The sequence below is a fragment of the Anopheles moucheti genome, chromosome 2, assembly GCF_943734755.1.
Source record: "Anopheles moucheti chromosome 2, idAnoMoucSN_F20_07, whole genome shotgun sequence".
NCBI lineage: Eukaryota > Metazoa > Arthropoda > Insecta > Diptera > Culicidae > Anopheles > Anopheles moucheti.
This window is the reverse complement of record NC_069140.1, coordinates 77,494,822-77,515,179: the sequence shown is the minus strand read 5'-3', so window position 1 is coordinate 77,515,179 and position 20,358 is coordinate 77,494,822. Positions and strand designations below refer to the sequence as shown.

At 42.0% G+C, this 20,358-nt stretch overlaps 1 protein-coding gene across 4 annotated transcripts; it reads right to left on the bottom strand.

Moving 5' to 3' along the window:
* Nucleotides 1–83: 83 nt before the first annotated feature.
* LOC128310069 (beta-arrestin-1) lies at nucleotides 84–16,675 on the bottom strand. 4 transcript variants are annotated; one of them, XM_053046607.1, is made up of 10 exons: nucleotides 16,493–16,675; nucleotides 16,196–16,287; nucleotides 15,860–16,002; nucleotides 10,846–11,205; nucleotides 10,606–10,763; nucleotides 7,836–7,976; nucleotides 3,342–3,371; nucleotides 2,818–2,904; nucleotides 2,535–2,744; nucleotides 84–2,066 (listed from the first exon to the last, which is right to left on the bottom strand). In XM_053046607.1, exons 1-10 carry the CDS (start codon nucleotides 16,585–16,587, stop codon nucleotides 1,985–1,987), a joined length of 1,398 nt encoding a protein of 465 aa, XP_052902567.1. In that variant the 5' UTR covers nucleotides 16,588–16,675; the 3' UTR covers nucleotides 84–1,984. The 4 variants fall into 4 exon arrangements, with proteins under 4 accessions (XP_052902567.1, XP_052902566.1, XP_052902569.1 ...); XM_053046606.1 differs by lacking the exon at nucleotides 7,836–7,976 and adding an exon at nucleotides 4,362–4,505; XM_053046609.1 differs by lacking the exon at nucleotides 3,342–3,371.
* Nucleotides 16,676–20,358: the final 3,683 nt, after the last annotated feature.

Here is a 20,358-nt window from a genome sequence, read left to right as displayed (position 1 = left end):
GTCGAGGAACATCAAAACCAATAAAGAATCACACATCAGCTCGATCTGCATTGATCGATCGCGTACTTCGAAAACCCACGAGTACCAACAAGGAAGATAAACTTTTGGAATGGATTATCTAGTAACGTTTCGCCCCCCAAAAGGTACGAGAATGATTCACTTTACTGTGAGGGATTGTGTTGTTCCTGTTCTCTCTCCTTTTTCCAAACAACAAACGCAACAAATGGGCTGGAACATACTGACGCGAAAGTGCACGAGTTTTAGACGTTCGTGTGTGAGAGTGTGTTTTTGTTTTCTGCATTACATTAAAGCTACTACTTCTTTTCTCTTGTTACTACACCCATACAACGACTGATTTTATGGTACGTGGAGTGCATTATTGGGGGAGGGGGAGCTTACGTTTATTTCGTAGTATCTCTTACATCCAACGTTCTACCTAAACGGGGGTTGTTTCCAATAAATACTTGCTCTTTTGTGTTGTGCGATTATCACTACAACGAACTAGATATATCGGTTTGCATTCCTATCAAATAAAGTTATACGGTGACGACAATTATTATTGTTGCTTGAAACGATCCTCAAAAGTAAAAAAAAAAATAAAAGGCCAAAAGCGAACATATAACGTTGCGCATATACAATTGCTGTATAGATTCATTTGACACCCCTGTTTCTCGTGGGGAGTGGGTGCATTTGTGTGCACGGTACATCTATACACTTAAGAAAACGGGCTCAGACTTCACCGTTTCATGTAATGCCATTCGAGAAACATTCTAAGACATGCTTTTTCGTGCACAACAACACAATTCGAATCAAAACAAAAGCGCTTCCAAACACAACGTAGCTCTAAAGTGGCTATTTGCACGATTACTGTATGCGCGTGTTGTGTCTTCACTACCTTTCCTTTACACACGCGAGTGTCGCGTTATGTTTTATTTTTTGTTTCCTTCTTCCTCACTATAAATGCAAAAGAGGACTCGCTTGTGTCCACACTACTTTTTTCCAGTGACGCTCGTGTGTTACATCTATATGATAATACGATACAGAATAGTAGAAATGCTTCCCTAAATCCAATGAGCGTGGTCAAATAAAATTATAATCGAACCTTCTTGACGAAGACACCGAATAGAACGGATCATTTTCGGTCTTAGCTTTTTGTGAAAAATAGAAAACAGTTATTTGTTTCGAATTGTTGTGAATATTTGCTCAACAGGGTTTTTTTCCTTTTGTTAATAGTTATTTGTATAGAAAAGAATAAAATCTATCAGTAGTAACAGCATGGCGGCAGTTGAAGTACTCTCTATAATTGCTCTATAACCTGCGATTACTGATTGCCCACACACTGACGGCTAACTATTTCACCCTTCTTCACCGGGGAAGTCAATATTCTTAGAGCGCGTAATGTTGTACGCTAAACTGTATACTCCCGACAATAACGAAGCAAACGGGTGTTGGAAGAAAATGGAGGAGATGGAATAGAAGATGAAGAAGTTGCCGAGATTGCGGACATTGCGTGAAACGGGAAACGGTAGATGTTTTAATCTAGCCCATTTAAATAGTCTGTGTGTGTGCTTGTGGCGGTTTTCTTGCTGCAGAAAACCAATGCAGACGTTTGGTCCTTATACGTTATATAGTGACATTATTTCTTTGTGCACATATCTCAATGATCACCACCTGTACCGTACTGTACCGTCCTAGGAGAGTTTTGTTTTGAGGAAGAGCTAGACAATCGTTTGAAAACATCAAATATATGGATACTTTGGCGTAGCTTAACTTATCTGTTGGTCGGTTGTTGTTGCTTTTTTTCGCTCTCGCTTATCGCTCTGCTAAGATTCGCTAACCAACATTTGTGCCTTGACCAATGGCTTGTGGCCGGGTGACTATCGAAGCCATATTCTGTCGACTGTGCGGCGGCTCTGGGTAAGCCTTGTTGTTTTTTTTTAGTCCGGAACACGACGCTACACTACATTTTCGCGCCGCGATAGCCTTAAGCTTCCGTTTCAGCGCCTTTCAAGCGTAACCGTGCGAAATCCTCAAATATAATATCATCGTCCGGACAGTTGTCATCGCTAAAAAGAAGGTAAATAAAAATACATATAGTAAGAACGAATAATTATTTGAGTATCATTTTGAGCAGCGACAGATGGAATGAGAAAAAAATTATTTACTGTATACAACCCAAATGAAATGCTCTCTACCTGCTACCAAATGTTCTTTGTAGCCCAACATCAACACGGAAAATTTTGTAGCGCTTACGGCAAAAAAGGGTCTACCAATACGGTATTCCCAAAACTCCCCAACAGAAGTACCCTTGAGGGAATGTACTAACTCGTACTAACTTTGTTTCGTTTGAATATCTCAAACGTCCAACAAATGACCACTTGAAACCCTTGTCCACAACTGGTTTGTCCGAAAAATTAATATACTATTACTTTCTTGTTTGCAAGTGCACCTTGCTGTAAACCATGCATGTTAAGTAGCTTTAATTCAAGAACTCCCAAGTGGGATGCTTGTAGCTATTCCGGTGTTACTCTTACCCGTCTAGCTGGATTAGATTGGGACCATCCTCTTTAGCGGCATTTGCGTCACCATTGTTGCTGTTGGAGCCCATTTCGTGACCGGCCTGGTACGAGTGTTTACGATCGGCACTGTTCACTGTTCGACCGGGCGATCGGTCTCCTATCACGGGTTCATCATCGTCCGGTTTCGGGTGCATGAGTATGAATGGCAACTCTGCTACTAAATCTCTGCAATTAAGCAAATAACGCGTCAGATTAGTTTCAACACTGGAAAGGCTATATGTCAAGACAATATACTTACCCGCCGAGTGGAGTGATGCAAAGTTTAACCTTTACTTTATACTGCACTATAATGCCCAGGTTTTCTCGTTGTGAAGGATCAGCAATTCTGCACCGACGAAGACAAACATTTGTGAATGAAAAAAATAAAATCATAGCATTAAATTAAGTTGGTCACGAAAGAGGAGGAGTTTAATAGAACCCAATCAAACAAAGTAAAGTTTAAGCAATAAGCTATAATTAGAATGATATAACGAAGATATTAGTGGAACTAAATATTAATAATCAACACACAATAAAAGGAGTAAGTTAATAGGATTTCAATGGCACAAATTTACAGTATAAAACTTTGACAGCCACTTAATAAAAAAATATCAATAACCGTGAATAACCTGTAGGTTTACCCTGTATATGCAATATACTATTTAACGGACTCAACAAAATTGATTACAAAACATTAAATGTAATACAACAAAATTTAGAGAAAAAAAATCAAATAATATGAAAGGAAAACTAATTGATTCAATCATTAAAATGCATTTCTACCTATATTTTCCATCCACCAGTGTGCGAGACCTGCGAATATTACAAACATTATTAGAAGTAAAAAAGCAGTGCAATACGAAGGGAAGGGAAGTGGTTAGGTGATGGGCAAAGAGATACGAGCAACGCGTAATTGTGTGGTTTAGAATCACAAAAAAAAACAAACAAATCAAACAAATTTTACGAAACATACGGAGCCCATTTACAGCTAAATGTGATCGAATAATGTTAATTGATTATTGAAACAAGCGTTACATTGTTTAGCATTATTCTAAAATTTACTAACGAAGGTATCAGGACATTAATAGTGTGAAAAAAATGAAAATGGATATGCACAACTAAAATTTAATCGAAACAGAACAGGAAAAAACGGCAATGTGTCTGTGTTCGTAAGTTCTCTAACAAGAAAATACATTTGAACATCAATACAGTACATCAAAACAGAAAGCGTTTTCTTCTTCAGTGAAAAGTACTTAGAAACATAAAAAAGAACAAATAAAGCAAAACAAAACAAAGAAACACTCGAAACTGCGATAAACGATTAACATGGAAAACGAACAAACATATTAATAATAAAACGTAATTGAATAATTAAGCCAAAACAAACCAAAACACAAAAGATAAAGAAACAAAGCAACAGACTTTCAATTGAGTTGGTTTTTTTTATAACAAACAAACAAAACAAACAAAAGCAATGTAACGAAGAACAATAACAGCACAGTGCAAGATAGTAATAAACAACAACAACAAAAAAAACACGCATAGTTCACCTAGCGGGCGGGCGCAACAGGAGAATGGAGAAAACATAAAACCCTTTCAGGTGAACCAACAGTAACAAAGGAAAGAAACAAAAAAAAAAGACAAAAACATCACATGAGACGAGACGAAAAAAAACGACACGCGACACGGCCAACAGAGCAAAAAACCACCAGGATAGTCTGGTGGGAAAAGTGTGTGTAAGGGATGATGTGTGGCAGGGCAAGGAAGAAAGTGTACGAGGGAAAGATGTATCAACAAACTTACAGCGTGCTCGAGGCCAGATTGGTGTCCTCGTGCTTCAGCTGCCCGTCAAGTGCCAGGCCCCACTTGTCTTTATTATTGGCCAGCAATGGCGTCAGCGTAAACACTTTCGAAAGCGTAAATCCAGGAGCAACCTGACATCCGTCTCTGATGTTGGTGTTGTTGTGTGGTGGGGGGCGGGAAGAAGAGGAGGGACGGGGTGGACCGGCCGGAGGATGGAACACAATGGATCGATGGAAAGGATGACGCGTAACGCGTGTGTGATCGTAACGGGGTTTTGAGGGTTGCGTAGTAGATGTTCGTATGCGTGCGCATTAATGTTATCGCACGTGGAGCAGAATTGAACCCGAACGGCGAAAGGGCGCACCGTTATGTTATTGTTTGTGTACGGGAGCAAAACCGACGGAGTTGATACAATAGCATACAGAGCATCACATTTCGTTCACAACATGAAAAGAAAAATAAACAAAGAGAAAGAGAGAGAGAGAGAGAGAGAGAGAGAGAGAGAGAGAGAGAAAGGCCGGGAAAGAGAAATGGAACACACAAAAGGTACAATTAGTTATCAAACGTTCTTGTGCGGATATTTCGTGGAACTGATTCGATACGGAAACTGTTTTCATCCATCGACCCCGGGTGTACACACCATCCGCTTTGTTGCTGCTTTTTTTTTCATCGCGCAATTTGCATATACAGACGTTTTGATGCAATCTATACAGGGTATCGCTTGACATTAATCAATTTCTACCGGGAATTTCCGGGCGACATCATATCGCTTTAATTGCGTGCGCGCAATAAAATAGAGGCTGTAAAGTTGGGCAACACCCTACACCGGCAATAAATTAATGCATTAAAAATGCAAATTGATTCGAACGTAATTACGGCAGACGGATGCATAATACAGTACGTAACAAACAAAAAACACACACCACAACCAGAAAATAAGTATGTTTTCTTCATTTACAATGCCATTGTTTGAATTTGGGCTGCGTGTTATTTTCCACGTTCTATTCCCCCCTTCCCAAACGCAAGCGCCTTAGCACACAAATAGCTTGATGGATAATGAGCGCGAAGAAAAAAAAATAAATAAATAAAATAAAACATATCCATTACATGGAGGCGCCTGGTGCCGCACGGTAATAGTGTATATTTATCACACCGAGCGCTGGGGGGGGAATCGAAATGAAAACCAACTTCACTTCACATTACCGAACATGCAGAGCATTATCACCCTCCCCATCGGCAACGGTTGGCAGCGAGACATGGGACCCAAAACCGCACAGTCAAACGAACGGTGCAAAATGAATTCGTTTTCCGCACGCGCAACTTGATGGCACGTGGTGGTGGTGGTGGCTATGGTGGGGGTGGTCCGATTGCCATCGATTTCCTGCCGCGACCGTACCCAACACGGCGGAGGGTAGGTGGATTGGTTGGTTGAACTGGTTAAAAGCACCGGGCGGCCCGACGGAAACGAAAGCTAATCACTTGCGGCACGCACGCACGCAAACGTCTCCTTCCCCTTTCGCAGCTCAGAGCGTAGACGAGACACGAAACAAAAAAAACCTCAAGACACGATGGTATGTCGTCCACTAGCAGGTCGATTTTCGTGGGCCTCAAACAATGTCTCTACGTTCGTACTCTCGGTTTGCGTTGTCAGGCGATTGTTACGATTGGCCGTTAGTGCGCGCGTGTGTTTTCAACTTCGATTGGAGATGAGCTCATCTGTGCTGTGTGCTGGGTAAAGTTTTCCAGGGAAAACCCGGAACACCCGAATTAGCTTCCTTGGCACGTGTGTGTCCCAATGAATGTTGCAGCGATGAAATACTATCCCGTGTCACACTAGGATATATCCTCGAGACACGCCACACGATCATCTCTACAACTGCCATTCAATCCGATTACGGTTGTTCCGGTCCGATATGAATAAGACGTAGCTTATCAGCGTTATGTGGCCAAGAGTTTATTTTGCCAACTACACACACATGTCATCCACCATGGCATGGCACCGGTGTATTGGCTTGCAAACATTGGGAGAGTCCCTTCCACAGCTAAAGCCATTTCTGCTGATGCTCCACAAATATTTGAAATATGCCACATTCTCAAGCACAACCCAACCGCAGCAGACCATCATTGTCAGAAGAGGGTTTCTGCAATCAAGAGCACGTTGAAAAGTTTACAAAACCGCCACCCGTAACCCATGGAGACGGTCTTGGTTTGCCATGGAGGATGACATTTTCTGCTGAGCACTTGTGTCGCACCTGACCGCTCCTTTAGAAATACACGCAAGCAGGCTCGACACACATGCTCGCAAGTTGATAGTTAATAATGGAGGGAAGGAAAGGTTATTTTACTGTTGTTTAACAAATAAATATAAGCTGGAAGTAATACCGTTGTGTCATGGTCCCGAAATGCGAGTAGAAAAATAAATTTTCTTCTGAATTAGAATTAAGTTCTTTAAGGTGCTTTTTTAACAAAAAATTGACAATGTCATGTTAGCTATACAGACATGAAATTATGTACAATAATATTCGCTATATGATCGCTTTAACCGCCGTTCTTAACCATCACCAAATTATTATTTAAAATTGTTTACTACCGGTTGCGTGGTACATACAAGACTTAGAAGGAAACGCTCTGAACATTTTCTCAATTGATTCAGGGATAATATTAAATGTGTTATTTTTAATGTTAATTATAAGAAAGAAAGTGGGAACTCTTTTTTAGAATCTTTAAACATTGACTGTACTCTTCACTGGATTGTGGGAATTCGCTGTTCGAGCAAAGGGGACTCAAAGATTTCTCTAGAGAACGTTCCTGACTGTCTTCTTTGCTACCTTTTCAAGGACTTTTACTAAATTCAAAAGTTAACTTATTAGACGATTGTGAAATACTTATGTCTTCATAATCTTTGCTTCAATTGTCTAAATGTTGGACTAAAACAATTGAGAAACGATCCCAACTTAAAACCCTCCTTTCAAGATAAAGACATTCTCACTGTCATGAAATCAAGGACATGAGTTTAATAGTAAATGTCACCTTATTAATCGATCCATGGTGGTGAGAAATGTTGTTACCAGCAACAATACAATAACTTAGGTTGAGTTTAGAATGAAGGATAGGGAAAAAACCGATATTGAGCTTTTATCGTATCACCTGAACCAATGGAAGGAGGTCCTATACGAGGAAGTCCAGATGGATGTGTTATGCAAATTAAACTGGAATGATTTTTGACTGCGTATGTGTATGAACTGTGTGTTACTACTACAATAGCGCTAATGTGGAGTGAAGCAACAAAGAAAGTCCATTTGCCGCGGGGACACGCGTTGGAGAGGAACTCGGGGGCGAGGATTGTTCTATCCATTGCGGAGAGTGCCACTTTCATTTTCGATTAAATGTTCAATGTTTCTTGACCGAATACGCTATAATACCGTAACCACTCCCCTTCACCAGTGTACGAAAACATGGCGCCATTTCGCTTACATCGTGCTGGACGCTAGATTTGTGTCCTCGTGCTTCAGCTGGCCGTCCAGGGCAAGGCCGCGCTTGTGTTTGTTGTGCTTAAGCAGCGGTTTAATGGTGAACACTTTGGATAGGGTAAAGCCGGGACTGACGGAGTATTCTCTGTGGTGAATTGAATGATACATTACATTAGATAGGTGGTTTGTGCGATGTTTGCGCGAACCAGAAGCTTAAAAACCTGCAAACGTTAGAGAATTGTATGCGAGTTCCTAGATGGTAGAGAAAATATGCATTTCTTAACCTTTAAAAGCACTCACTCTTGGATGTTTTTCGTAACCTTTCATCCGGTAGCTTTTTTTGCTTTCGCTCGATAACTTTTCTAATCGCGGACGGTGGTACGTTTCTGTCAGCCATTGTATGGCTTTTTCTTCTGAACTACCGGGTGCGCTTTCGTTTGTGCGCTGATGATTGCTGAAGCAGCGAGAATAACACGTCCAATATGAAGAATCCATGCTGCTCGCACTAGATTGTGTGGATGTGTGGGTGTGTGTGTGAGTATGACCTCCAAATGTGGAATGGAAACGATTTTCGATAAAGTTTCCGTTGACCCCGACTATTGTTCATGCGGTGTTCTTTCCCAACCGGGGCACACACCTGCTCCAGGTGCGAGCGGAAAAAGCGCTCAAACTACCACCACCAACCAAGGTCTGCTGCTAGCAAAAAGCCAACCGATGACCAAGCCCCCAACTACAAAAACCAAGGTACTGTGAATAATGGCTGCTTCTTCAACGGTTTCGGGGTACGGTTATCGATTTTCCGCAACGCTCTGAGCAACGGTGTATGATTTCTCAGGTCAAGCGCAATATATCCCCGCCTGCAGGGTCGTTTCGCAACGGAAAGGTTTAATTGAAAAATTTAATTGAGAATTGTTTTCGGTCCACGGGAAAATTACACGAAATTCTCGAACTCGTTTACTCACAGTAAAGTGCTGCGTTAATGGCTTATTTGATAGACAGGACACGACGCTTGATGGGTATAATACGCCGACGACATCGAAAGGATGTTCCATCAATAATTGAACGCATTTAAGCTTCTTTACTAACTCGTACCCTTCTAATTTCAAATTTGCTGTAGATTCACCTTGTTCGAGATTGAACAACGAGATGAGCAAATAAGGTCAGAGTGTTGTTTGGCAAACTAACATGAAAGTAAATTATTTACCCTGTTCGCTGAATGCACTGAAACACGTCCATTACACGCAGTAATTCGATTTCAATTAATACAGTAACATTTCTAGCAACTTTAGGGACTGATTGTTCCGGGAAGGAAACAACATCAACTTGAAAACCTTCCTAAATGTCATTGCCAATATCCCGCCGAACCCTCATCAATAACTTTCTTCGCGACTGCGAGTTCAATCCCTACCACGAATGAATGCGCAAAGCTAGCAAAATATCGTTCAGAATATTAACATTAATGAAAAGTACGAACATAATACAAGTTGATTAATTGACGTTATGTTCTCTGCACACTTAGCATTGCTTTGCACGATAAGAAATGTTTTCTCATAACTATTATTAAAATAGAAGCGTATTCTTAATCCTCCGTTACGTGCGCTTTATACCTTGCTAAGCGAAGATATTGCGTTGCGACCCCCCTAAAAGCATGCAATCTCCGAAGATGCACTCGCATGCAATCGTAAAACATAAACTATTTCCTGCAACATACCGCTTATTATCGCGTTGTGTTTAAGGGTGCACTGGACCGGTGCATGGTTTCGGGCAATAGCGTCAGATATTACGTGATGCAAAAAAGCACCATGCAATGCTTCATGCGGCTTCAACGCATCGTTAGCCTGGAGTAGGGAATGAGCAAAAAAACAGGACCCTCTTTCGATTGCTCTACCGTCATCTGACACAGTGTGTGCCACATTACTAACATGCAGCAGAAGCGTTTGAAGCACGGGGACATAAGATTCGCACGTTAAGTCACTTTCGACTACCCGTTGCACTCACGTTACACACGCTCCATGACGACATCCGTGCATTAGGTCCTTCACAGTCTTGAAGAGCGCCACCGTAATCCGTTCCGAACCCGAACCAACAACTCGGCTTCCGGTTGGCGGGCCTTTATGGTTCCCTTCAGACGCTACACTGTAGCTACATCGCTTTTATGCTACATCGACGAGTACCACCCTTTCCCATTTTCCATTTCCGTTTGCTGGCGAAGAAATCTTTCAGGCAGCAAAAGGAGGAAAAAGTCTGCCACACTCACACAACGGCAGAAAACAGCCACTACGTACACTAACGTCTACTGTACTGTGTATTCAATCCTTCAATTAAACCTGAGTGCTCTTCTGCGTTCTGCGATGTTTAAGTAACGCCATAACCAGCAAACGGGGATTGAAAGTTCTCCGGCAACCAACTGGTTTTCCAACACACACCCACACACACACACATGATTACCATTCGGTCTCATTTTGTCGAGCGATTTTGTCAAAAAAAAAAACAACCCCTCCAGTTCTTTGCGAGCCAGTTGTTGCACTGGCCGGATTTGTAAATGCGGTCAATGTGTGAGCCACTGGTGGAAATCAACCATGGCAACATCACACTGCCAACCACCACCCCCGCCATCCTTTTGATTCGGTATTGTTTTTGTTTCTTCCCGGTAGATTCAGCGCAAACGACGACTGCAACAGGGATGGCGCAACACCTGGATCGGGTAGATTAATTGTACCGCACGTGTTTGTTGCACGAACCATCTCGGATCCTCGGTGCCCCGGAGTACTTACTCGGATTCCACCTCCGCTACCGTGCACTTGTACTGCGCCGTCGAGAAGAGACAGATGTCCGCAAACTGCCGGACCGATACTTTGATTTTTTTAACTGTTTTACTTGAATTATTCGCTATATGTACATTCACCGACAAGCTTTCGCCGTGGTGGTAAAGCTGAAATAAAAATACAAAAATACAAAAAAAAGGTGTTAGTATAACAGATGAGCACGAGCTTGGGTCCGCGCGATGAGCTTACCTCCTTGTCCAGACTTGCCTCTAGGTGAATTTTATTTGGTTTCAGTATGTACTCTTTGCTAACCTCGATCGACGGCTGTTCGCCAAGCTTCGAGGGTGCGTACATGATTTTCCTTATCGCTAACCGTACCGAGTTCCGTTTGTGCGGTTTGTCCTCCTGCGACTCGCCGACGAAGGCCTTGAGCTCGTAGTCCACGCCGCACGGTTTGCCGGTATCGCCCGGTGCCGGCTGTAGCGACACCGATGCTGGACAGTGTGGCGGCACTTCGAAGTAGAAGGGATAGGCGTTCGCGCCCAGCTTCCGTATCAGGCGCTCCTGCAGGCGGGTGAGCGGTCGATCCGTTTCTAACGGTGGATAAATCTGGCGAACGAGAACAAGAGGCAAAATAATGGATATAGAGTAACACCGCGCAAAACCGCCGCGGGCCAAAGTATACGAAAGATAACCCCACCGGCAAACGCGAATAAGAGAAATGAAATAATTTATTTTCAATTACGGCCCCCTGCGAAAACATGCCATGGTGCGCTGTCCTTTGCCGGCGGCAAGGTCGCAACGCTGGGCAAACATCGTTGCAGTATTGCAAACAACTATGAGGGGCTTGTTAGTAAATTGTGAAGCGAACGTTAGCGGCTATACTTAATTTAACCACGCTTTGTTCAGCTACAAACTACAAAAGCTTCCTAAAGCCCGCTGTTTTTATCTTCCTTCGACGACTATTTGCCGCCGGATGTACGCCGTCGTAGACATGGTGGGATGAGCTTTTTTTTCCTCAAGTACGGCGGCACCAGAAAAAAAGGAAAACAGTTAATTTAATTGAAATTATTCAACGACTTTCCGTACGCAGCAACATGTTACGGCTGTTTTGGTAAATGGTATGTGAAAAAATATTTCAAAATTTGCTACAAACCATTGGGATCGTTACCATTTCGCTTGACCTTTCAAATGCCAACCATTACTTTAAACGGAAGAAAATCCTTTCAAGCGAATGAAATACCATTTCCACAAAGCTACCCACGGGATACGGGGGGCGCGATTCAGCGACTAACGACTACCGGTGGTTCATAAAAGTCTAGCTTAAGAAATGCGAAACAATGCGTGTTTGGGGCTTTTACCGGAGCCGGAGCCAATGTCGTAAAACAGGGACACGAATCAAATCACCTCCAAAATGGGATCCCATTAAAATATTCTCTTTTTTTTCTCTCTCTCTCTCTCTCTCTCTCGTTGCTATCAACCTTCTCAAATGATAACCCGCGCAACCGATGCACGGTGCGGCAGTGTAGAAGAAGGTCAATCTTACACAACGACGTTCGCCCCTTTTTATGTGCAATCCAGTGGTGGTTGTAATAGATGGAATGGCGCAAAAGGATCATAATAGCAGAAGCGAAACAAGAACCCCGTACGGCGAGAACACGTCATTATTGGTCATTTCCTTGTGCATAAGCGGCGACAGTTAAAGCGGCAGCGATGGTTCCCCAACGTACCGTAACGCAATGCCCGGGCACCGGGTTGGTAAGGTGTATCTAACTAAATCAGTTTATCTTCTTTCCACGATATCTTCGTCATTGTGACCCGTGGCCGTGCTTTTGCCTTCTACCTAGCGCCTTCTACCTACCCATACCCGTGTGGTTTAATTTACCTTATTTTCGCAGAATAATTATCATTCTGCTGCCACTTTTGGCGTTATCCGCCGATAGGTTCTGCGGTAGCTTATGCGTCTGTGGTGGCACAATTACATTACAATCAAAACAATGCCCGAGCGAATTGCGTAATTAAACCATCCGGGCGACGATAGGCCAATTTTTGTGCTAATCTATTTGCGAAGGTAATTGAATATCCTTCCCGGGGGTTTGTCAATTGTTCGGACACGGAGTGTCGGTTGGGTTTCTTGGCCCTGCAATTGTCGTCATTTTATTGGACCACATACATATCCAGCGACATGAGTTTCTTAGTAAACGCATACATGACACTCGTTAAAAGTAATGTTTGGGGAGGATCAGCCTAATATTTATAGTGTCAGGACAGTTATATGAGGATACCAGATATTTAACAATATTTATTAGGTCGTTCGTTGCGAAAGCGTTCGTCAATGCTGCTCATTTTTGTGTTCTTTTCCGTATCAAAGGATACTCGATTTTTAGAATGAGTTATACGTCGACGGTTATATGGGCTTTGACCAAGGTCTGTGTAGGTTAGCGGTCGAGTAATAGTCAAAATAGAGGTTCGCCATTTTGGATTTCATTTGACGTTTGATCGCCCGTGTAAAATTCTTTGCGTCTAGCCTACTTGTTTACTATATCCCGATTAATCAACACAACTACACACAAAACATTTGAATGGAAAAGGGCGTCCAAACGTCAAATTACGTGTAACGAACTTTTGGCTACTTGTCAAATTGCTCTATATTACTCGACCACTATCCTACACAGACCTTGGGCTTTGACACTTAATCGACTTCATCGGCACGCCATTTCTGGCTTGCTTTGTTTTTATTTACTCATAGCCGGATAATCAGTACTGTGTATGGAGGATTGATCCGGATGGGATTTCGGACTGGTCCTGTCGTGTGAAGATAGGTTTGATTGCATTTGCTTTAAGTTAAAGGTTTAAGAAATATCTTATAAAAATTGACTGACGAAACGTATCCATTTAATTTATGAGACAGTATTTCTGTCCAAATAAATTCAAACACGGCTGAAAAATTCTGAGTGTCTCTAAAGACGGAAAAGCATACACATTGAAGATTAACTTCAAGGAATGCAATGAAATTAATTTGATGTGAGTGTTTTGAGAAATTTTTGCTCAAGATTGAAAAGTGGAAATATTTTTAATTCGTTTTGAGTTTTACTGTAACATGTTTGTGTTATACCTTGTGGAGGAGATTTGGGATTTGGCGATGCAAGGAATGGAAAGCATGAAATCGGATATAAAAAAGATCCTTCGAAAAGTACTCCTCGTGAGTAACAGACCTAACGAAAGTAAGATGAGAGCAAATTTAGGCAATTTATCAACTTTTTTTTACTAATACTGTCCATTTAAAGCGAGCGAGGAACGTTCCCGGGACGAACGAAGTCACTGACTGCTGCTTTTATCGTTCGTTGCACACACACCCGGCTGTAGATTATGCGATGTACATAAAACCTTCGGATTTATCATTTCGAATCAACGATTTTTCATGCACAACAGTTAGCTCGTGCACCGAAAACCAACATTCATCTGTTAACATCGTTAGTGTGACAGGCTAAATCCGAAATGAATTATGAAGTCATACCGTACCGAATCAAACCGATAAAAAGCATCAAACGTACAGCGGGCGAGGGGTTTGATTTTTTTTCTCTCATAAATTGAACAACAAAACAGTCACACCCATCGAAAACATTTGTTGCCGCTTTTGTCCATGTGTACAATTTTTGATCGTAGATCGCACGAATTTATCCTCGTGACGAATGAATGCGTGCAAACCGCAAATGCTCCAGTAAAATTGTTTGCATCGCTTGACATGCTTAAAACCGCGACAAAACTTCCCCGGCAACGCGTGCGGTGGATCAACATCCATTAAGAATATCGCGACCGATGTGTGTTGGCATCACACCTTTCCAAACGCACCCTTTGTTCAAGCATTCATCGCGCAACCACGCAAAGTGTTAGTGTGACGAGTACGGTGGTCACCTGGTTTTGTACCCGCTTGCACACTCTAATGCTTTCGTTCCATTTTGCTAAAGAAACCATAAATTTTGATTACTTTCTTGTGCCTTTTTTGCTTTTCACACACGTCTGCTGCTCCGGCTGCGACACACACAAGGAACACAAAGTGTGCGATTTTCTGCACTCAGCGTAATGGAGAAACACAACATCCCTGTGCCGTACCGTGTACAATACGTACGTGTTGTTATTTATCATACCCGCACTATGTAGTGAGAATATTTTAATAAAAATGAAACTTTAATAGCAATGGGGTCTAGTAGCTCTATACGTTACAACTATTCCCTACTTTACCATACTTTACCACATGATCATCTGTACGTGTTCATAAGCAAATAACTCTCGCAGAACAAAACAAAAAATCCATCCTCCAGACTACCATCAAATTAATCAACACACCAAACTTTACATTTTGTGCTTCACTAAGTAAGTGTTTTTCCTTCCCGAAACGAAGTCGGCGGGGGCAAAGCTACATCGTAAATCAAAATTACATCATTTGTGTTGATGTACACCCGAACGTGCTTCCACCGAGCGCTCCTTTGGGAAAGGACAAAAACAAACAACCACACATTACTTTCACGTACTCAAAGCTGGCGCCGACCGTATACACTTTTCCCCTTCGCCAGCCCGCGCGCGTTTTTGTTCGTACGTGATGGAGACGCATGGTGCCGCTGGGCGGCAATGACACGACGACGGTCGCGTACGAGTGAGGAAGATTTATTTCACGGATTTTAAACTTGTTTGCGTCGAATCAGATGGTCTCAACTGTGTACTACTCACTGTGTGTGTGTATGTCCCAAGAAAGAGTTTGTTGTGCCTTTGCATTGCCCATCCCTCCCTCAGGGGGAGAAATTAAAAGATACACATGTTTACTTTTTGTAAGTGCAAAACATCGACGCAACCTGACACACCCGCGGTTTGCGTTTCATCGTTGGAATGATTTTACAAAATACGCCACATTTCGAACGTTGCGAAGACGTAAGTTAACGGGGCTTAATAAAAATGTTAACGCATTCCGTTCCAATTCCAGGTAAACCATTTTTCACCTTACTTTTACACAGTGCATTGACCTTCATCAGCTTCACATTCGGTTTTAGCATATGCAGGCAGTGTGTACTGAATTCACTAAACGGCCCGACCAATATCATACGGTCGTTCCCCCGATATCTTTGTTCCATGAACTCGATCCTACGATCCGGTAAACCTTTTCTTTACGGGTTTGTGTTTCGGGTGTGCTTTCATCGACTCGCCAGCCGTTCGATTATTCAAGAGATTAAACGGCGCACATGCTCCCGCCGCCCGCCCGTCTACCAACCTGTTCCGATGCGAGATAAAGATCCTTTCGGAAGGTTAGTCCCAGCACGTCCAGATCTTCACGCCCGTACCGGAAGGCGGCCAGTACGTGTCCAAAAACTTTTCTCTCCTTCACATAATCGGGATCTATCAGCACGACACCATCTGCACGTGGTGTGCGGCGCGGTAAGGATGGTTGTTGATTTTGATGAAGATGCCCCAAGTGGTGGTCGTATTGCGTGAAAAGAAGAGAAAACGGAAAAAAGGAATAAGAGGACGTGTTGATTGCACGGAACTTATTACACACGGTGGGCACAACTAGTTTGAACCCCTTTTTTTTATTTATTCCAAACCTTACCTATCGGGTCCACATGGGTAATGTGGTCGACGAAGTCCCGTTTACCCAAATACACGGTGATTTTGCCATTTGATGAACTTTTCTTAAATACTCTAAAAAGAAAAAGGAAGAATAAATATTATACAAAAAAGATGAAAATAATTAACGAAGAATGAGAATGTAAAACTAATCAAACCAGAATGATTTGTACAAAATGAACAAATACCTGAGGGTTCCGTTAAAGCTATTACGTTAACCCATTTGTTATTTGTGTGTGTTTTTTTTTGTACAAATCCCTGTCATTTTGGACACACTTACCTTGTTGCCTGCTTTTTAGAGCTACCCTCGTCAACGTCCGGATCAGGTGACGGTGCGGGAGATCTGGGTGATGATCCTTGCAGATGGGTATTCATTTCGAACCGTTTTCTAATTAGAGGCCACTGTGTAGCTTGGTCGAGTCTTAGCTTAACAGACAATTATCCTTCCGTATATTCCTGTGTTTTTTTACTCTTGCTGCTTCTCTCCAGGAAACACTTATCACTTCCGCTAATTTCACACCGCAACGTGTCACACAGGCAACTAAAAGCCGAACCTTGTTAGTTTTCCATGCGGCCCGACTGTTTTGCTAACCATCACGAATGAAAACACATGAACACTAGAGGTTAATTGCAATGTAAACATACACGGGGACGCACAAACACACCGGTACAGCAAAAACAGATATTGTTCATACGGACGGATCGAGGCACAACGTTTTACATTTACTGACGCACACGCGGAGTACAACACACACAATGAAGTAAGTGTACGACGTATTTTATGAGGATTGATTTAAAGCATAAATACTGCCCAGGAACAGATGGCCATTCAGACATTCCGGCGTTTCCGGAGAGTGTGAATATATTTGAAAGGAAATAATCTTTAATAATAATAAATATCGAAACACATTCCATTGTTCTATAAAATGTTTCAAAAAACGTCACATCGATACAAAGGAGGGTAGCAAACGTGTACAATGTACAGCACAAGATGCTGTGTCCCTGAATTGGCTGTCGCGTGCCAAGACGAACAATGATTGTTTTACACTTCGCTGATTTCAACACTATTCAAACACCATTACTCGAGCCGTGTGCACACGGAACGCTAACATTTCTGCCGACAAAATCCACCGGCCCCACCGGCTGTGGCTGTGTGAGAACTAACTGCTTGCGATGACGTGCCACCGTGAATTTGCCGCCAATGCTGCTGGGTGAAAAGTGTTGCTGCTCTTGCGTTCCATTGCAAGATTTGGAATAAATAACAAAGAGCCAAGCGGCAAACACGGGAGGCAAAAAAAAGGCTGTTGAATTGAGCCGTACATTCGCTTCAGCCTTTTTACGGGAGAGTGATTTTCTTTTGCTTTTTCCGTACGCCGTCCCATCGGCAGGACAGCCCAGAGCAACAGCATCGGCGAGGAATTCAAAAGTATGCCACATAGTTGAGCTCACCGAACACCGGGACCCACACGGTATGGACGGTTGTAAGTTGAAGAATTTTCTTTTTTCACACCACTTCCACACCAGACTTTCCCGCTGGAAATTTACACCAACCAGTTGGTAAGCAAAATTCGAAACAAAACTAACACCCGATAAGTTTGTAAGCTCCTCAAAACAGTCTGATTTTCCTCAGTTTTTGATAAAATAATTTCAACAAGGCGAATACAAGATGAGTACAAGGCCATCGTCTTTAAGTGCGAGAATTCAAACTCTACAACGTGTGGAATGTAATAAAGCATTGGCGAAATTCAAATAATTTCATTTTTACATCAACGCTTCAACGTTCTTCAAATTTCCCCCATCAATCAAGGAAAATGAAATGTGCCAAATCAGTGGAAAAATTGTATTTCGATTTCGATCGTCTCTATCATTCCATGCCATCCCTACCAGCTCATCCAGCTCATGCCATTCAGAAACGGAACGGAACGTACACTGCAAGAGCCGTTCGGATTCCTTACCGGCGGAATTTAACACCTTCGCCGCCCCGAGGAGGATGGTCTTCTCGTCGGGCAAATGCTGGGAAAAAGAGCAACATGTTTCGTCAGCATGCTCAACTGCGTACTCGTAACCGGTCGATCGATGCGTGTCGGTTTTTGTTCCGTAAAACGAACATCAAGAAAATCCTTAAACGATAGCGTCACAAATTCAATAAACCATGTATTGAAGAAAGTGACAATTTTAATGTAAGAAGTATAAACTTCTTCGTCCAAAAAAAAACTTTCTGATAGGCATGGTTACACTTAAAAAAAAAAATTAGACACAAGAAAAACTTTATAACACCACCCTCTTTTAAAAGGACCAAAACATTGGGAAGCTATCGATAATGACACTTCAGCTGGAACGCCCAATTTCTAAACTTGTCAAACCAAACCGATGCGAAGGTCCCTTGGAACCCCACAGGCAACGACACAGATTCACCAGGCTAACAGGCCACACACTATCACGCAGCGAAGTAATTGAATTAATTTTCTCCCTTGATCGTCCGGTCTGGGGCAGGATTTGGCGATCGTTACTAAATTTGAGCAGTAATTAATTTTCCACCGTTAACCACGTCATTGTTGGTCGGACACGGTATGGTTAGGTACTGCCGTGTGCCTACGGCGTGTGCAGTGTCCTCGGAGTAACGGTAGGCTGTCGTGGTGGAGGGGGCTTAACTGAATCTTGCTGATTAAAAGGGGTTTTCGAACGAATCCCCCAAAATTCCACGAGTGATTAATGAGCCTGAAGCAGCTACAGGCCGGTATTCTTCTCGGTCGGTCGTTGCAGCCAAACCCGGCGCGAATAACGAGCGCTGGCGATGGATTTGGGGGCGAAGCCTCTCGCCTCAAGTGGACACTTTCGATAAAGCTTGCGCGGGAAGAGATGGTAGCGGCAGCCAGACGATGTTTATTTATGACGGAAATGTCTGAAAAAGACAAGCGAAAACGAATAACTGGCATTAGTGGATTTGTTGAGGAAAATTAAAAGTATATATATATTTCAAATCTGATTAATGTTGAAGATGGTTTATGCGAGTGAGTGGGTAAACTGAGCAGTATTTATCTTTATAATGTACATTAGATGTGGCATTGGATATTACGAAGGAACGTTGTGCTAAAATAGTAAACGTAAGTGGTTAATTATGGCCACTTATTAATTACTCTATGATCGAATGATTGAATATTCGACTTCTAAGGGTGAAGTTGAAACCATTTCTGGATGTACTTCAAGTTGAACTGGAATTTGTCTTGAGTTAGATGTGGAGAATCCTCCGCACTTACTGGATCTTGTATAAAACCTTCTCGATATCCGACATACCGGAAAGCTTTTGAAGTGAGTGAGGTGAGCAAGCGTTCAAGAGAATAGTTTCACCTTACAAGAGCTCGAATAAGGTGGAAATATTCCGACATCTACCTCTACATAATCCAGTTCAACTTGAAAAAACATCCATTAAAAGACTTTCCAGAGATTTCCATTTTAGAATGTTTTATTTTTTTTGTATAATATTCAAAATTTCTAGGTACGTGGATACAATACAGATGAGGTTTTGATATTGATCATATCGTTTGAAAGCTATCACAACTAGTGGTGGGAAAAATCACTCCCATGTGGGATTCGATCCGACCGATCCGGATCCGCCTTGGGATCGATCCTCCGAATCCGATCCGAATCCTACTAGATTTTTTTATGACCACAAAAAAACTCTTTGCTTTGTAAATAAAGAAAATGCATAGTGGATATGCTAGTACCACATTTTTTCTTGAATTATAAAAGTGGGTTCACAATTGAGCTATTTTTAAACAAAAAAAAAGGAAAATTAAATTTATTTATTTTTATTCATTATTTAAAAATTCATATTTTATAATTCATTATTTTCAGTATCGATTTCAGTATTGCTCAACATTCATGAGACTATCATTTTTCAACATCAGCAGATTATCAGCATATCACAATTTTATCAAAAAAAAAAAATTATCCAATTATTTTTATGTCTTCCTCGTTTAAATTATGCTTTAGAAATAATATTTCATTCATTTTTTGGGGAGCAGCCTATTTCTTCTGTCCGTGTAAATTTGTCCTGCCTTAGAGAAAATACGTTCACATGGAACAGAATAAAAAGGCAATAAATCACAAAATAGCCGCATCCGAAAACAATCCCTACCATAATCC

Bases quoted from the DNA above. Each gene is read 5' to 3' on its own strand.
- LOC128310069 (XM_053046606.1), bottom strand. From the start codon at position 16,587: ATGAATACCCATCTGCAAGGATCATCACCCAGATCTCCCGCACCGTCA. The intron at 11,206-15,859 runs GTTGGTAGACGG...CTCGTTCGCCAG, and splicing joins TTTATCTCGCATCGGAACAG to ATTTATCCACCGTTAGAAAC. The intron at 10,764-10,845 runs GTAAGCTCATCG...TTTTTATTTCAG, and splicing joins AGGCAAGTCTGGACAAGGAG to CTTTACCACCACGGCGAAAG.